The sequence below is a fragment of the Talpa europaea genome (assembly GCF_964194135.1).
Source record: "Talpa europaea genome assembly, chromosome: 1".
NCBI lineage: Eukaryota > Metazoa > Chordata > Mammalia > Eulipotyphla > Talpidae > Talpa > Talpa europaea.
This window is the reverse complement of record NC_140073.1, coordinates 27301662-27316016: the sequence shown is the minus strand read 5'-3', so window position 1 is coordinate 27316016 and position 14355 is coordinate 27301662. Positions and strand designations below refer to the sequence as shown.

The following is a 14355-nucleotide window of genomic DNA, read 5'->3' as shown; positions in this document are numbered from 1 at the left end:
TAACACCAAATTAAAAGCAAAAGAAGTTAGAGCAAAGAAAGGTCTGTTATACAAATGATAAAATAATACACCTCATAAGAAGTTTATACATTTTTTGAAACTTTGTCCTCAGAAGTTAGTAAGAGTCCATGAGATATTATTTGTATTATGATTAGTTTAATGCCTACAGGGAACTGCTTTCAATTCAGGTCATTATGCTGAACTAATCCCAAGGGTAAGTAGACTTTTGAACTACTCTACATTTCTTGATTTCTGAGAAATTTTTTTCCCACTGACATATTAGTCTTTTGAAATACTTGCTTGGAACTAAATTGTAGGCTGGTAATGGGAGAACACCATCACATATTCTATCTGATCTCTGCTTATCTGCTCTGTACAAATTCATGCTATACAAAATCATGTAAAATTAAAATGAGATTAATTGTAATCTATAAAATTAGCAAAGAACTTTATGAGTAGTAATTTTCAAACCTAGCACAGATATGGTAAATAGTTACCTTCTTTTATTTATGGTGGGAAGTTCATAAAATATTTTGAAATTCAACTTTAAAATATTTTCTGTAAGTTTTAAGACTTTTCATAGCCTCCACTATTCCAGATAATAAATGAAAAATGTACAAAACCATTCAGTGAAGTATTATTTGTAATTTTGTAAAACATATATTATCCAATATTAATAATTTTTAATTTCCTGATAAGATTTTATTTGAAAGAAAGTTCTGTTATATTCAATGAAATATGAAAACCATGTTTATACCATTTTTTCTTGTTCATGTTTTAGCTGAAAAATTCTTCTTTATGTTTCTGAAGATGTTTACCACTGCTGTATTACTGAAACTTTTGGAAACTGCCATTGAAAGTTTGTTATTTATTAATGTAAATGTGAAAAACGTGCAACATTTTTGCAAAGTCTCTTAGAAAGAAATATTAGTTCCACAGGTTTCTAAGAGAAAAATTTCCTATGGTCAAATATGTTTCTGAATTTCTGAGTTAAAAAGTATTTCTTTTCTTTTAGAGAAGTTTTTCTCATTCTTAGTCTTTAGAGTGCAAAAGAATTACCTGGGAAACTGAAAATGAGAATTCCAGAAAGGTACACCTAGAGATTCTGGGATATGATGTTTGGAACATAATTGGATATAAACCTTCCCCCCACCCAAAGATTTTTTATTTATTTATACAAGCACTGGGTACAGTCAGAAGCACAGGAGGGTGACAGAATTCACCAGAGCGGGGATCAGAACAGGCAGACCGACGAAATACACTGCTGAGGGGAGCAGCAGTCGCGGCAGGAGAGGTCTCCACGCCATGTGGGACCCTCACCAGCGGCCGGGTATTGAACCGGCGCTGCAGAGGCTGCGGGCAGCTTCGCAGCCCAGCGCTCAACCGCTGCGCCACCAGGGGAGGCACTGGATATAAACCTTTTTTAACAAATATCCCAAATTATTCTGATGCAGATGGTAAAGAAATACTGTCTTGGAGACTTGAATATTTCAATAATTATTATAATTTTTTATAAATTTCAGGAGATAGTTGTACAGAGTGGCCTTTCCCTAATTTCCATCTGATGATGGAATTTTTTTTTTTTTAATCTTAATATGATGGTGTTCTGGGTAAAACAATTTAAGAAATTCTGGAATTCAGAGTTCTGTTGGAGCATCTTTCCATGTCATTTTAAATAATAGATGTAGCATTAGCCTACTCCTTAGTAACTAACTTCTCATTTATTTATAAGTGCACCTGTAATTGAGAATTACAGCTCATAATAAAAGAATTCTGTGTGAGCTTAAATAAAGTAGAAAAAATTTTCATGTGGCCGTTCAGTTCCCAATTATCAACTGTTATCACACTTAAGAACATAGCTAATGTATTAAAATTAAAGTATAGAAGAATAACAAAGAACTTAAATAGAAAAACAACACATATTTCTATTAGGACAAAATTTTTGAAGATTTATGCATATAAAACTACCCATGCTAGACCATTCCACGCATTTACTCCGTATCAAAACCAAAAATTGCATTCCACAGAGAAAAACTGCAAATCTTCCAGGAAAAAACAAAAGTAATTATAGCCTTTCCTCCAAGTTTTCTGCAAACTTATGTGTGAAAATGAATCTTGAGTATTTTTCTAAATTTTATGCTTGACTACATATAGAAAGTTTTATATACCTAAGTTGTCTAGCTATGGACTGAGCCTACATTTCTAGTTTTTATCCTATATTTCTAGTTTTTATCCCCATTTTACCACAAACTCCTTCTCTCACAAATATCTTAAACATAGCCATCTTGGAGTGGATGTATTTTTAAAACATTAAGAACAATCTTTTTTTTTTTTTTACTACAATGGGGTTAAATTTAGATCACTTTTTTATGCAGATGAAACTTCACTCAAAAATACAACAGGTTAAAAGCCAACTGGGAGCACTGTTTTACAGAAAAAAAGTGGAGTAGGTCTGCTTACCAGGAACAAGTGCTTCAGAGTCCCACCCATGTCATTGCCCTCTCTTAGCTCTGTAAGCATATACACATGTGGCCAGTTGCTCTGTGAAGCACTGATTAGAAACAGTGATTGAGGTAATTATTACTTACAATTTTGATCTGTTATTATGATAGATATACAAAAGCTTTTTTATGCAAGGTATAACATAGCAGAATTTTTACAAATGAAAAAGTAAGGGAAAAATAAAGAAAGCTCTTTACATAAACAGCATACAATTAATAAACTACGGAAGGCCGGGTAATAGGTAGAAAATGATTAGGTCATACAGGTTCATTTATGCTGCACTAAGGAGAATTGCAGTTTATCATTGACTTAATGGATTAAAGATACAATGTATAATGTTGGGAAAATGTAGTTAAAAGCAAAAAACCCATGAAACTTCTCAAAAAAACTGGAAGATAAAAACTATTTTGTTACTGAATAAGCATCAAGCGAGAATGGGATGTGAATCAGATGCAATTTGCTAAAAGATTGCAAGGAAAGAAAGAAAACTAACCCTTATGTATAGCTAAGCAGATGTATTTCACTGCAGACAATGTCTACTTCAAGATAAGCAATAACTAGTTTTTTGAGTAAACTGGAGCATATGGAAGTTGGAGTACTGAAATTCTCAGTGTGATTGAATATCATTGTTCACTGGTTCACTAATTTCATGTGCCTTTCCTCAGCAAATTTCTATTATTTTCCAGGAAAAAAAGCTATTACACTGACCGGAGGAGCAAATCAATGGGCAGGTTGGTGGGTGATGTGTAATTTGTTGATGACCAATTTGTCATTTGGGAAAAACAAAATAAAAGCAAGACATTCCATTACCCACATCAGCAGTTGTAAATTTTAGAAAGATAAATTGTATTGTTTTGTCGAGAGATTTCCAAAATGACTGAAGTCAAAAGGAACAATGTTTAAAATCAGATGATCTGATTTTTCTGTATACTATCGATCGCCAATCCTGCAATCCTTTCACATAGTGTTGTGGACAGTGGAATTTAATTGCAAATTAGACTCTTACAAGATTTCACTTGTAAAAATAGTTACAGCACCAGGATTGGTGCAAATGATGGCCCACTAGAACAACATAACAGACCCAGCCAGAGACCTTCCAGATTGTTGAACCTGAATCTCTTACTTGGCAAAGGTGATAGAGGAAAAGACTTGTATATAGCATATAGAAGAGGTTTCCAAGGCCATAGTATAGCATATTTTGCAAAACATGTTCTTTATCCACCATCTTTTGCACAAACATATTCTTTATCTACCATTTGAAACTGCCTCTTTTATTCTAGTATTGAAAGCAAACTTTTCAAGAGCATCTTGTGAAAACAACATCCTATTTATTACTGCGGTGACAGGAACTGTGACAAAGGAATTAATCAAACCCCAGTCCTGAGATATAAACACTCCACCTGAATCATCTTTGTCCTATTTCACTGGAATAAATGAGCTTCCATTAATGAATGTTTAAAGAGACTTCTAACTCTTGCCTGTTTTCCTTCTTATTACAAAGAATAAATGAACACAAAATGTGAATGTTGTAGAGTATGTCCTGTTGAATAATGTTGCTGGATATTACAAGTCAGAAGGAAACACAAAAGTTAGAAGACTTAAGTAGTGTAGATATCAGACCTTTTTAAGAAAGGATTCGATAAATCTAATCTTACCATTGTAAATGACTGCATATAATTTTGAAGTGTAGAATAGGAAGATTTTGATTTATAGACTAGGAGAATGTTATCTTTCAAATATTAAATTTAGGTGTGGTAGGAAGGGTGACAAGAAAACAAAAATTGGGGTAAACTTGAATTCAAAATAAATATGAAAAGAATTAGTACTCAAATGGCTCTTTAAAAAAAATTTTAAAGATGCTCTTCAGTCAAATCACATTGCTCTGCTAGGTTAATAGGCTCTGGTTTAGATTGAGCTTTCATTATTTCCCTTGTGCATTTTTGGTCCTGGTCTATGTAGGAAATTTCTGACTTTTTTCATAATCAAGTCAATGTTACTGAAATATTATACAAATTTACAACTGCAGGTTTTTCTTGTTTTCTCTGCATGTGCCTGCTTAGTGTTACATGTGTTGATAAATATCTTTAAGTTGGCTTCAGTATGCTGCTGTTGAATAAGTGACATTTCGTTACTATATAAATAGTGAGTTTTCTGATAAACAAGTATCTTTATTTTAGAGGCTTGAAGAGGATAAAATCATGTATATTAAAATAACAAATGTCTATGAAATATTATTTAATTTTAGAGTTAATTGCATCTAGAATACGTGATAAGCATATAATAAATCCTAAAGAAAGAGTTTTTAAAAGTGGAAAAGGTGTACTTTATATATGATCAGTTGTAAAAAGTGAACAAGAAAAATTCACACTATATTATATATCATAATGTTTTGTAACCTTTGTATTATTTTCTGTTTAATTTCATGAAATGAAAATTTAGTTGCCAGGTGTTCCAAGTAATTATTAAAGTATCTTACATTTACCAATGTAAATGACTGCATATAATTTTGAAGTGTAGAATAGGAAGATTTTGATTTATAGAATAGGAGAATGTTCTCGTTCGAATATTAAATTTAGGTGTGGTAGGAAAGGTGACAAGCGTGTTTAATAGTGCAAGTATTTCTCTTTGTTCCTTGACTTTGTGGGTGCATATGGGAAGGTAGTGAATAGGAAAGAACTTTTTAGAAAGTAAATGACATATTAAACTGAAAAAACATCATGTTATTTGCCTGACTTTAGACTTTCAGTTAGGAAATGACTGGTTTGATTTTTTTTTAAAAAACCTTTGCTTTAGAAAGAAAATATATATGTTGTGTGTATGTGTATGAATATCATTGTTATAAAATTATAAAACCCAATTTGTGAAATATTAAAAAGCCAGAAACAAAAATCTAATTGTGAAATTAGATTTTCCTTGTGTTTTTCCTTCTTTAAAGTGGAAATGATATATGTGGTTATTTTGAACAGGAAACATTCAGAGATAAGTAATAGACAGCTGATTATCCAGTTTTTGAAGGTCATCATTTCTGCAGGCAGGTGGACAGGAAATGGCTATAGTTCTATTTCTGCAGTTCATCATTTGTTTACAAAGAACTTTTCACATTCAGTTTTCAAAGCATCCTCAAAATGACCTTTTAGCGAAGCAGAACAAAGGGTAGCTGGTTTTACAGATCAGGGTAAATAAATGACCCCATTATCACCTTACCCGACCTCACCACACTCCTCATCTCCAAATTTCATCGCTGCCTTGGTAGACTTTGTGTTCGAACAAAGTAATTTTGACCATTTGATCCAGATATCTTCAAGTGCCACAGAATTACCCGTTTTCCACTGATTTTAGCAAAGAAACTTAAATTTCTTTTTAGAAATCATCTTCACAATCCTCCACAAACTCTTATATTTGCATGATGGCCAACAAAATAAAGATTTGGTAAAGCATAGATGAAGCATTAGATTATCTTGATGGCCTGATGGTGGTGATCATAGTAGTAGAAGTATTAATAGTGATATTCTTTTTTCCTCATTATCACCATAAACATTTATTATTTACAGTGTGCTGGGTCTGGCATTATCTATTTAATTCTCAAAAATATCTTTTCACTTTGGAGATGAGAAAAATAAGCGGATGACAATCAAAAAAAAAGTAATAAGCTAGATTCTTGCTGGGATTCAGATCCAGGTCTGACAACATTACACCCTCAGACATCATTTATTCCCTCATATGGGGGGGGGGGGTGAGAAAGCTAAATTGATAATACCTTTTATTTTCTGTAAAAGTTAAGTCTAAAGGTCCTATAAAAAGATGATTTAAGAGTCCTCTACATTTCTTTAATATTTCTGACATTCATTTTTACTTCTAGCATATCTGTAATCTTGTCAGAGATAAAAGACCCTTGGGTGCTGTCATCCATCACCATTTTCTAAGTGCTATCAGAATGCATCCTTGTATTTGATCTCCTAGCCACCTAGGGCAGATGGAATTACTTCCTCTCTTTAGAGCTGAGGAAACTAAAGATCAGTGATTTGAATACTTGACCAAATTCCCATGAGTACAAGTTCAGTACTTGGATGCTCATCTTGCAACTCCTCCCCACCGTTTGCTTCTTAGGCTAAATTGGTGAGTTGAAACCATTCAGTATTTTCTACCTGCCCATGCTCTAGTTGGTGGGATACAGTAACGTTTTGTAATTTCAGAGGCTTTCTTTATAATGAAAAACAAAATGAACATCTGAAATACTGTTTATTGATTGTTTTAGACTAGAAGGAAATTAGTTGGTCCCTTCCATACCAACAGCTACTGAACCTCTAAATGATAACCTTGTTTTGGCAAAAGACGGGTTTAAACATGTTAAACTTTACACCAGGACTTGATTCTTATTTCAAATTAAAGATATTAAAGATAGTAATTTTAACATAATGCAATAAGCCCTAAGATACAACATATGCAACCTTATATAACTGTTTACAAATAACTACAACTTTTAAATTTTAATCAGAATTGGCATAGTAGTAAGATGAATTTTACAATACTTTTACTATTGCAGGATAAGCCAAAAATTGCCAAGACACAACATTGTAAAGCATGTGTAAATATTGTGTATTTATTTTTATCAAACACAGCTGTTAAAACAGGAACTCAGAATTTAAGTTTGCAGATTCAATCTCAAGTCAATCTTTCTTTTGCTTTCTTTTTCTCCTTTAAAAAAACATGATTCCAGCCAGTACAAATACCACTGTGAAACAAGGTTATGGGGTTACGACTGTAATATAAGTCTGGGGCCAGAGGGTTCTGTTGTGAGATGTCCTCAAGTCCTAAAACAGTGTCTTAATGTTATATGGTTGATCTCTATACTAACCCCATCACTCAAATTGCTGTCAGTGAGCAAATGCATGAGCTTCCCTTCAGAGCTAGTAGAAAAAGCAATTTTTGCCCACACCTAAGGTCTATCAGATCAGTAGCTACATTTTTAAAAGCGTTTCAGGTGAGCCATATGCCCATTGAATCTTTAAAAGTGCTGCAGAAGCTCTTTGGCTGAACTTTCTTTAAAACTAATGCTTAACTCTCAACTATCCAGTGAGGTCAGTATTATTATTTTATGAGTGAAGATATTGAGGCAAGACATGAAATAATTGGTACAGATTCACAAAGCTACTGCAATGCAGAACAGTCTTTAAACCCAGTTTAGTTTGATTACAAAACTGTTGCTGTTTCCCTCAAACCTGCAGCTCGCAGTGCTTCTGAAGAAGTGCATTGTAGCTATTTTCTGTCTCTGCTTTGGTAGATCCACATCACTAAATAATTTTTAAGGATCAGGGAGAATGAATAACTACATATCAATAGATAAAAGCATATACTTAGTTACATATATAGAAGCAAAACTTGAATATGTCATGCTGCCTTCATTTTTTTTTTATTTTTTCCTACCACCATCATTATGTAAGAAAATTCCATAATAATTTTCATAATTTGTTTCTCATAAGGATAGCCCAGTTGCCCTGAAGGAGTTAAAATGAAAGCATGATTGGGTTAGTTTGGGGATTTATTTCTTTTGTGTGACAACAGAAGGAATGTGTGGGTTCAGGAGTGTATGTGCATGGTTTTGGTGTTTTGGATTCTTTTGAATTCTTTTTTGGAATATTAATGGAAGTGAGTCTTGACTCAAGATTGCAGCCAAATCCAATTCTACACTGTGCATTTGTTCCAGGGTGCAAAGCTACTTTAGAAGAATAAAAAAATGGATGTCCCAGAACCCAATGGTTCTTGACAAGTCAGCTTTTCCAGATCTGGAGGAGTCAGACTGCTACACTGGCCCCTTCAGCCGTGCACGGATTCACCAGTGAGTTAGTTCCCAGCTCTTTTTCCATATCACCTGCCTTGGTATATTTCATCATTTGAAAGTTGTTGGTAGAACAAAAATATCTGAGGCCAGTTCCATATATATCAGAATAAGGATTGTCTTATTAAAATGTACACTTAATTTAGGAACAACATTAGTATTATTAATAATTAATAGCTATGACTTTGAGATATCCAGATAATAATTACTTAGTTGTAAACTCACAGACTGATAATCTAGTTAGCTCCTAACTATTTCAAAATAATTACTGTGGTAATGTCATCCAGTTCAAATAACAATACTGTTCATACTGATAAAAATAGTAGAATTACTATAAATAGCATGTTTGGGTAGTGGGTTATTCCAATTAATGTTATTATATTTATAATTATAATTAATATGTGTCTATTAAACTATCCATTTTAGTTTTATCTTACAAATCTACAGTAAAAGAGAAATTTGGGGGTATTTGTTATGTAACTATATATCTGTCCATCTACCTATTATCCTGTATCCGTGTATCTACATATCTCTAGTCATTTGTTCATTTAATTAGTACTTACTGAGTTTCTTTATGATACAAATTAAGGATACTTAATCTCAGTACCTGCTTTTATGGTAAGCCCAGTCTAGTGGGAAGACAAAAAATAAATTAATAAATAAAATAGTGTAAAGATAAAGATAGAGGAATGAACAGTGTATTCTAGGACTATAATTTTAGGTACTACTTTGCTGTGCTCTGTTCTGGGTTGACCTGTTTGTTTTCTGGGATGTGAGTTGAGAGACAGAATTGAGCAAAGTTCCAGACCACCAAACTGTCACTGAGCCAGTAATTGATGGGAAACTCTCCTCATCAATATTCAATTTATTTTATTATTTATTCTCAGAGGTGAATCTAGACAAGTAATTTCTAAGTGTTTGCAAAGATTGGAAAGCCAAATCTTGAAAAAAATTTTCCAGGTTTAGAGAGAGGTAACAATTTCATGGAAGATTTTTCAACATTCTACTAGACTTTTTCAGGCCCTTAAGGCTGGCACACCAAATTTAAAAAAAAAAAAAATTCTCTTTCCTTTTGAACCTGAGAAATTAGAGTGTTCTTTGAAAATTTCAATCAAATCATATAACTGCCTTGCTTAAAAGCCCCTAAGGGCCTCCCATTTTTGTTAGAATATCGTTCATATTTCTTACCTCCCATGTGAATATGGCTATGTATACAGTTGTCCGTTCACAAACCTATTATCTCATCTATACTTTACCCAACTTATTCCAAACAGATACTTATTTTCTTCAGGCATATAATCTTCAGTTCTATCCATCAAACCTCAAGCTCAGTTTCATCTCAGAGTCTTTGTTCTTGCTGTTTCTCTTCCCTTAGCCTTTTTCTTCCCCCAGATCTTCACATGGCATATTCCTTCTTATTATTCTGCTCTACTCAAATATCATCATCTCAGGGGGACCGTATATGAAACTGTTATCTACATCTCTTGTGCTGGTCATTCACTGTTCTTTCCTTTAACTTCATTCTTTGTTCTTTCCCTTAATATCACATCAATTCACAGAAATTATGAGATGTATTTCTTTACTTATATATCATCTGTTTCTTCACTCCTTGGTATGACTTTCTAGAAAAGATACTTATCTGCTAAAGAAATATTTGATCAAGGAATATTGACTCAAATCTGATGGTCAAAGAGTTAAGCAGACATTCTTTCTGATTCTTACCATTAACCAGGCACAGAGTTTTTGCACCCAAGTACAAAAATAAAAAGTAAATTTCAGAACACGAGAGGGACCCAAAATCTAATAAGATGGACAGTAATGCAGATAATCATGAGAACAAGGTAGAAGCATGGACTTTCTTGGTGATCATAAGTCCTTTAGTTTGACAAACATTAGGTATAAGTCATAGCTACAAGAAGTAAGACTGAGGGAGAGGATAAAAAGCAAGAATAGAGGACCTGAAAGAAAAATAAGAAATTGAATTAGGCATCTAATGAAGAGTTCAAAGGTCAGAACTATACTTCAAAAGTCATGTGAGGAATTGGATAGCAAATTAAGAAGACAGTCTCAGATCCAAGCAAGAGCTAGTGAGATCCAGAATAAGAGGCATAGTGCAAAGCTGGAGAGAGAAACGGTGAAAAAGCTTACTTAGCTTGGAAATGCTTAATATGAGTAGTAAGAGAAAGAAGAGATTATAAAAGACCTAATGTTTCAGGGCTAAGTGCCTGACAAAATGGTGGCCTATCATTCATATACATAAATTTAAAAAAAAAAAAACAAAACTAGAAGCAGGAATTTCCAAAAGTTGAAGAGGCGCATGATAATCCATTTTTATTTTTTTTGAGACTCCCAGTGTTTCATGAAGTAAATGCTGTAGCAGATCCTTCCTTTCCTCTTGGGATCAAAAAGGTGACTTTTTGCTCTTTACATATGGGATCTCACAGAGTTCCTTCTGGCAACTCTTCCTATGTGGAGACAGTATAGGGCTTAAAGGGGAAGCAAGAACCATTGCATATTGCTGAAGTTCTGAAGACAAGTGTAAGTTAACATGGCAATTTTGGTATTGAGAAATGGCATCAATTTTTAATCTTTTCTACTTGGAACTACATTGCTTAAGGTAGTACAGAATTTTGGGGCTCCAGCAGTCAATCTGTCCTTTTCTTACACCATACTAAACAAGAAATATGAGGATGCCTAGAGTTCCTTATACTCTGAATGATACTGAAATGAATATTTGATAATGCCTTGTATTATTTATAAGTGTATTTTTTCTTTGCCAAAATATATAAAAGGGTGGTTTCTGATTTACTATACATCACATGCATTCATTTTAATGAAGAAAACAAATTATTACCTAGGAACTTGTAGCGGTTGCTGGATTCTATGCTCTGCTTTGAATATTAAAATCAATACCCTCATCTTAACAGCTTCATAATAAACAATAAGGACACCTTCTTCAGCAATGCCACTCGAAGCAGGATAGTCTACCACATGCTGCAGCGCACCAAATATGAGAATGGGATATCCAAAGTGGGTAAGAACACCAACTACAGACCAAGAAAGAGTGTTCACTGATGCTAGCTCCCCCCAGAAATATTGTTTTAACAGTGGAAACTTTTACTTCAGGGATTAAATGTGAGCATATAACACCTTGGACACAGACTCTACACTTTCTATTTTTCTGCCTTTTGATAAAAATAAACAAAACAGCTTTTCAAAGTCTTTTGGTCATATGTATCAAAGTATGAAATGTGTGAAATCTTTGGTAAAGAATTCTTATTTCTTAAAATGTATCCCAAAGAAATAATTAGAATTTGAGTAACAATATATGTAGAAATTTGTTTATTGTGACTTTGTAATAGAATAAAACTGAAAAGCCTTTAACAATCCACTATTAGGGACTGACAAATCATGCTACACCCATATAGTGCTTTCATTAAAAAATGTCACATTTATTCACACAGCACAAATGTAGGAAACATCTGTTTTATATTATATATTATAAAAAGTGTATGACATAGACCCTTACCTCATTAAGATTGAAAATTATGATTCTCTTTTTATTGACTTGAAAGATATCCACAATGCTTTAGTAAGTGAAAAAAATGATTACAAAACTACCAATCTAATGTAATCCCATTTTATAAACAAATATACTTAAAAAGAAAAATTCTAGAAATATGTGTAAGAAATATTTTAGAGTATATCTCTAGAAGGTAAAATAATAATGAAATTTTTACTTTCTAAATGTAGGTGATGTTTAAGTATTTGAGTGTGCTACTACATGTTTGGTACAAAAAAAAAAAAACCCAGGATATTTCACCTGGAAAAATTAAATAACATTATAAAGTTTACATAGAGTGAGTAGAACAAACAAGATGTCCTTTAATTGTTGGGATGAAAAATAAAGGATGCTAAAGAAATTAAATGTCAGCCCTGTCTTAGAATTCTTGAAAATAAAAAGTTTATATCCAGTGGAAACATACCGACCTCTACTTATTTGCATTAAATGGCATGTCACATGAGAAAAATAAACCTTTTCAAGACAGCTGTTTTTTAAAGCGGAACATTCAAATCTTGGTTCTTCTCTGATTAGTAATTCATTTTTTAACTGAACACATTAAAATAGCTAATTTAAATGCTAAAATCTAACAAAAAAAATTGGTATGTAACAGTTTTCCAGACAAATAAAAAAATCTAAAATGTGTCTAAATAATTTTATGCCTTTGTAGTTTCTAAAAGTAAATATGACAATTTAAGTTAGTGTTACATTTATAAAACATGCAATAAGCTCAGAAAAGTATAAAAATAATATAATTATCTCTTAATATATGTGTAATATGTATAAATGTGTATACATAGATAGATACTTGAATGATGCACAACACTTTTCTATCCTGTTTTTTTAATTACCATTACCATTATGTTTGAAGATATTACTATAAATAATTGTAAAATGTTCTTGTATAATCATTTATCAAATCACATTTTTTTACTAAGCACCTAATATAATTGATCATGCCATAATAATTAAATGGTTCCCCAATGATTTCTAATTCTTTTTAATGTAATTATTATTAGAGCAAAACTTCCTCTCCTGAAAGATTTTCCCAATATCATTCCTTTATGAGATGAGCATATATCTACTTCACTACACTCTTGCTGAGATGGAGGAAATTTTAAGTGACACTTGAAATTTAGTTATGTCTATTTGTCTCTTTGACTCAGTATTAGATAATTAAGGACTTCTCAATACCCAAATCCTTTTGAGATACTTTTGAAGATGTGGAATTTCTCTGCTACTTACTCAAAGTTTGTTGTTGGGGAGAAGAAAAAATAAAAGATGCTCCAGCTTTATGTGATCACAAATAAGTGCTTATTAAAATCCTCCATATTTAAAGACACAATCGGTCTCTTAGTATCAGTCTTTTTCACAACCTAATTGTCCTCATAGGTGATATGGTCATGGAAGTCCTTGGGTTATTTTAAGTCTGTAAATTCAGTTTTGTCCCAAGTATGTGCCTGCTGCTTCAGAGGGAAGATTTCCTTTAATCTGACTCAAGAACTTTTTTATTTCTCTTTCCAGGTATCTGTAAACTTATAAACAATGGGTCATATATTGCAGCTTTTCCCCCACATGAGGTAACTTTGAAATGCAATTTCCATTTAAAAAAACAAACAAAAATCTCTCATCCTCAGTGTTTGATCCTGTTTTGCTTGTTTGTTTGTTTGTTTGTTTGTTTTCATTTAAATTTGGCTGTCTTCTCCTAGTAGGGTTTAGTAAGAAATTGACTCTGGACCTTTCTGGAGACCCCATTGTAATCTGTGTCTGTACACTGGCTTCTATGCTGCATAAATATTTTGCATGTTGCCTGGCATCAGGCATCACAGTCTGGAGGGAACTCATGGACATTGTTCAATCACTCCGGCCACAGCCCTCTTTGCCAGAGAGAGCTCAATGCTTGACCCAGCTTGAGAGCCATACCACACTTAACAGGACACGTTCCTGGTTTATACCCACAACTTTAGGATACCTGGAAATCTGAAAACAACAACAAAAGCCTAAAATATGTGTTTCTGAAATTGCTACCCATACGGCAGATTTTTAGAATATTTTACCCAAATCAGTTTCAAGGCTCTAGAATTTGAAAAAAACATGACTGTGTCTGGTAACTTCAACCTCTTACACTTTTGGAATGAGCATTTACTCTCCTTAGCTTTGTTAACCTTCAATAGAGGTAAAGAGTTTTGTTGGTAAATTTTTTAGTTTTAGGAAATTTTTTTTTAAGAAAAATGCTTTAAAACTACATCTTAAGATCTCTTTGATGTTAAAGAAAGGATTTTAAAGGAACTATTCAAATGTTTTTAATTAAAGAGATATATAGTTATCTGTTATAGCATTCTGGTGATGGACTTAAGTTCACAATTTCTGAAGCTTTCAATAGATGTTAAGTCATTTCATAAGAAAAAAAAAAAGCAAAGCTATTCCTATTCAGTTCAAATTTCACTAAGAAAAT

General features: G+C 32.7%; 1 protein-coding gene across 3 annotated transcripts in view; it reads left to right on the top strand.

Annotated features, from left to right (window-relative positions):
- Positions 1 to 14355, top strand: part of ANO3 (anoctamin 3) — a gene marked incomplete at both ends in the record, with an annotated part of 255438 nt that overhangs the window by 173848 nt on the left and 67235 nt on the right. For all 3 annotated transcript variants that reach the window (XM_084254786.1, XM_084254785.1, XM_084254787.1), the window contains 4 exons: positions 3189 to 3233; positions 8207 to 8338; positions 11266 to 11372; positions 13425 to 13480. In XM_084254786.1, the coding sequence (XP_084110912.1) occupies positions 3189 to 3233; positions 8207 to 8338; positions 11266 to 11372; positions 13425 to 13480 (340 nt within the window). The remainder of the gene's footprint in view (positions 1 to 3188; positions 3234 to 8206; positions 8339 to 11265; positions 11373 to 13424; positions 13481 to 14355) is intronic.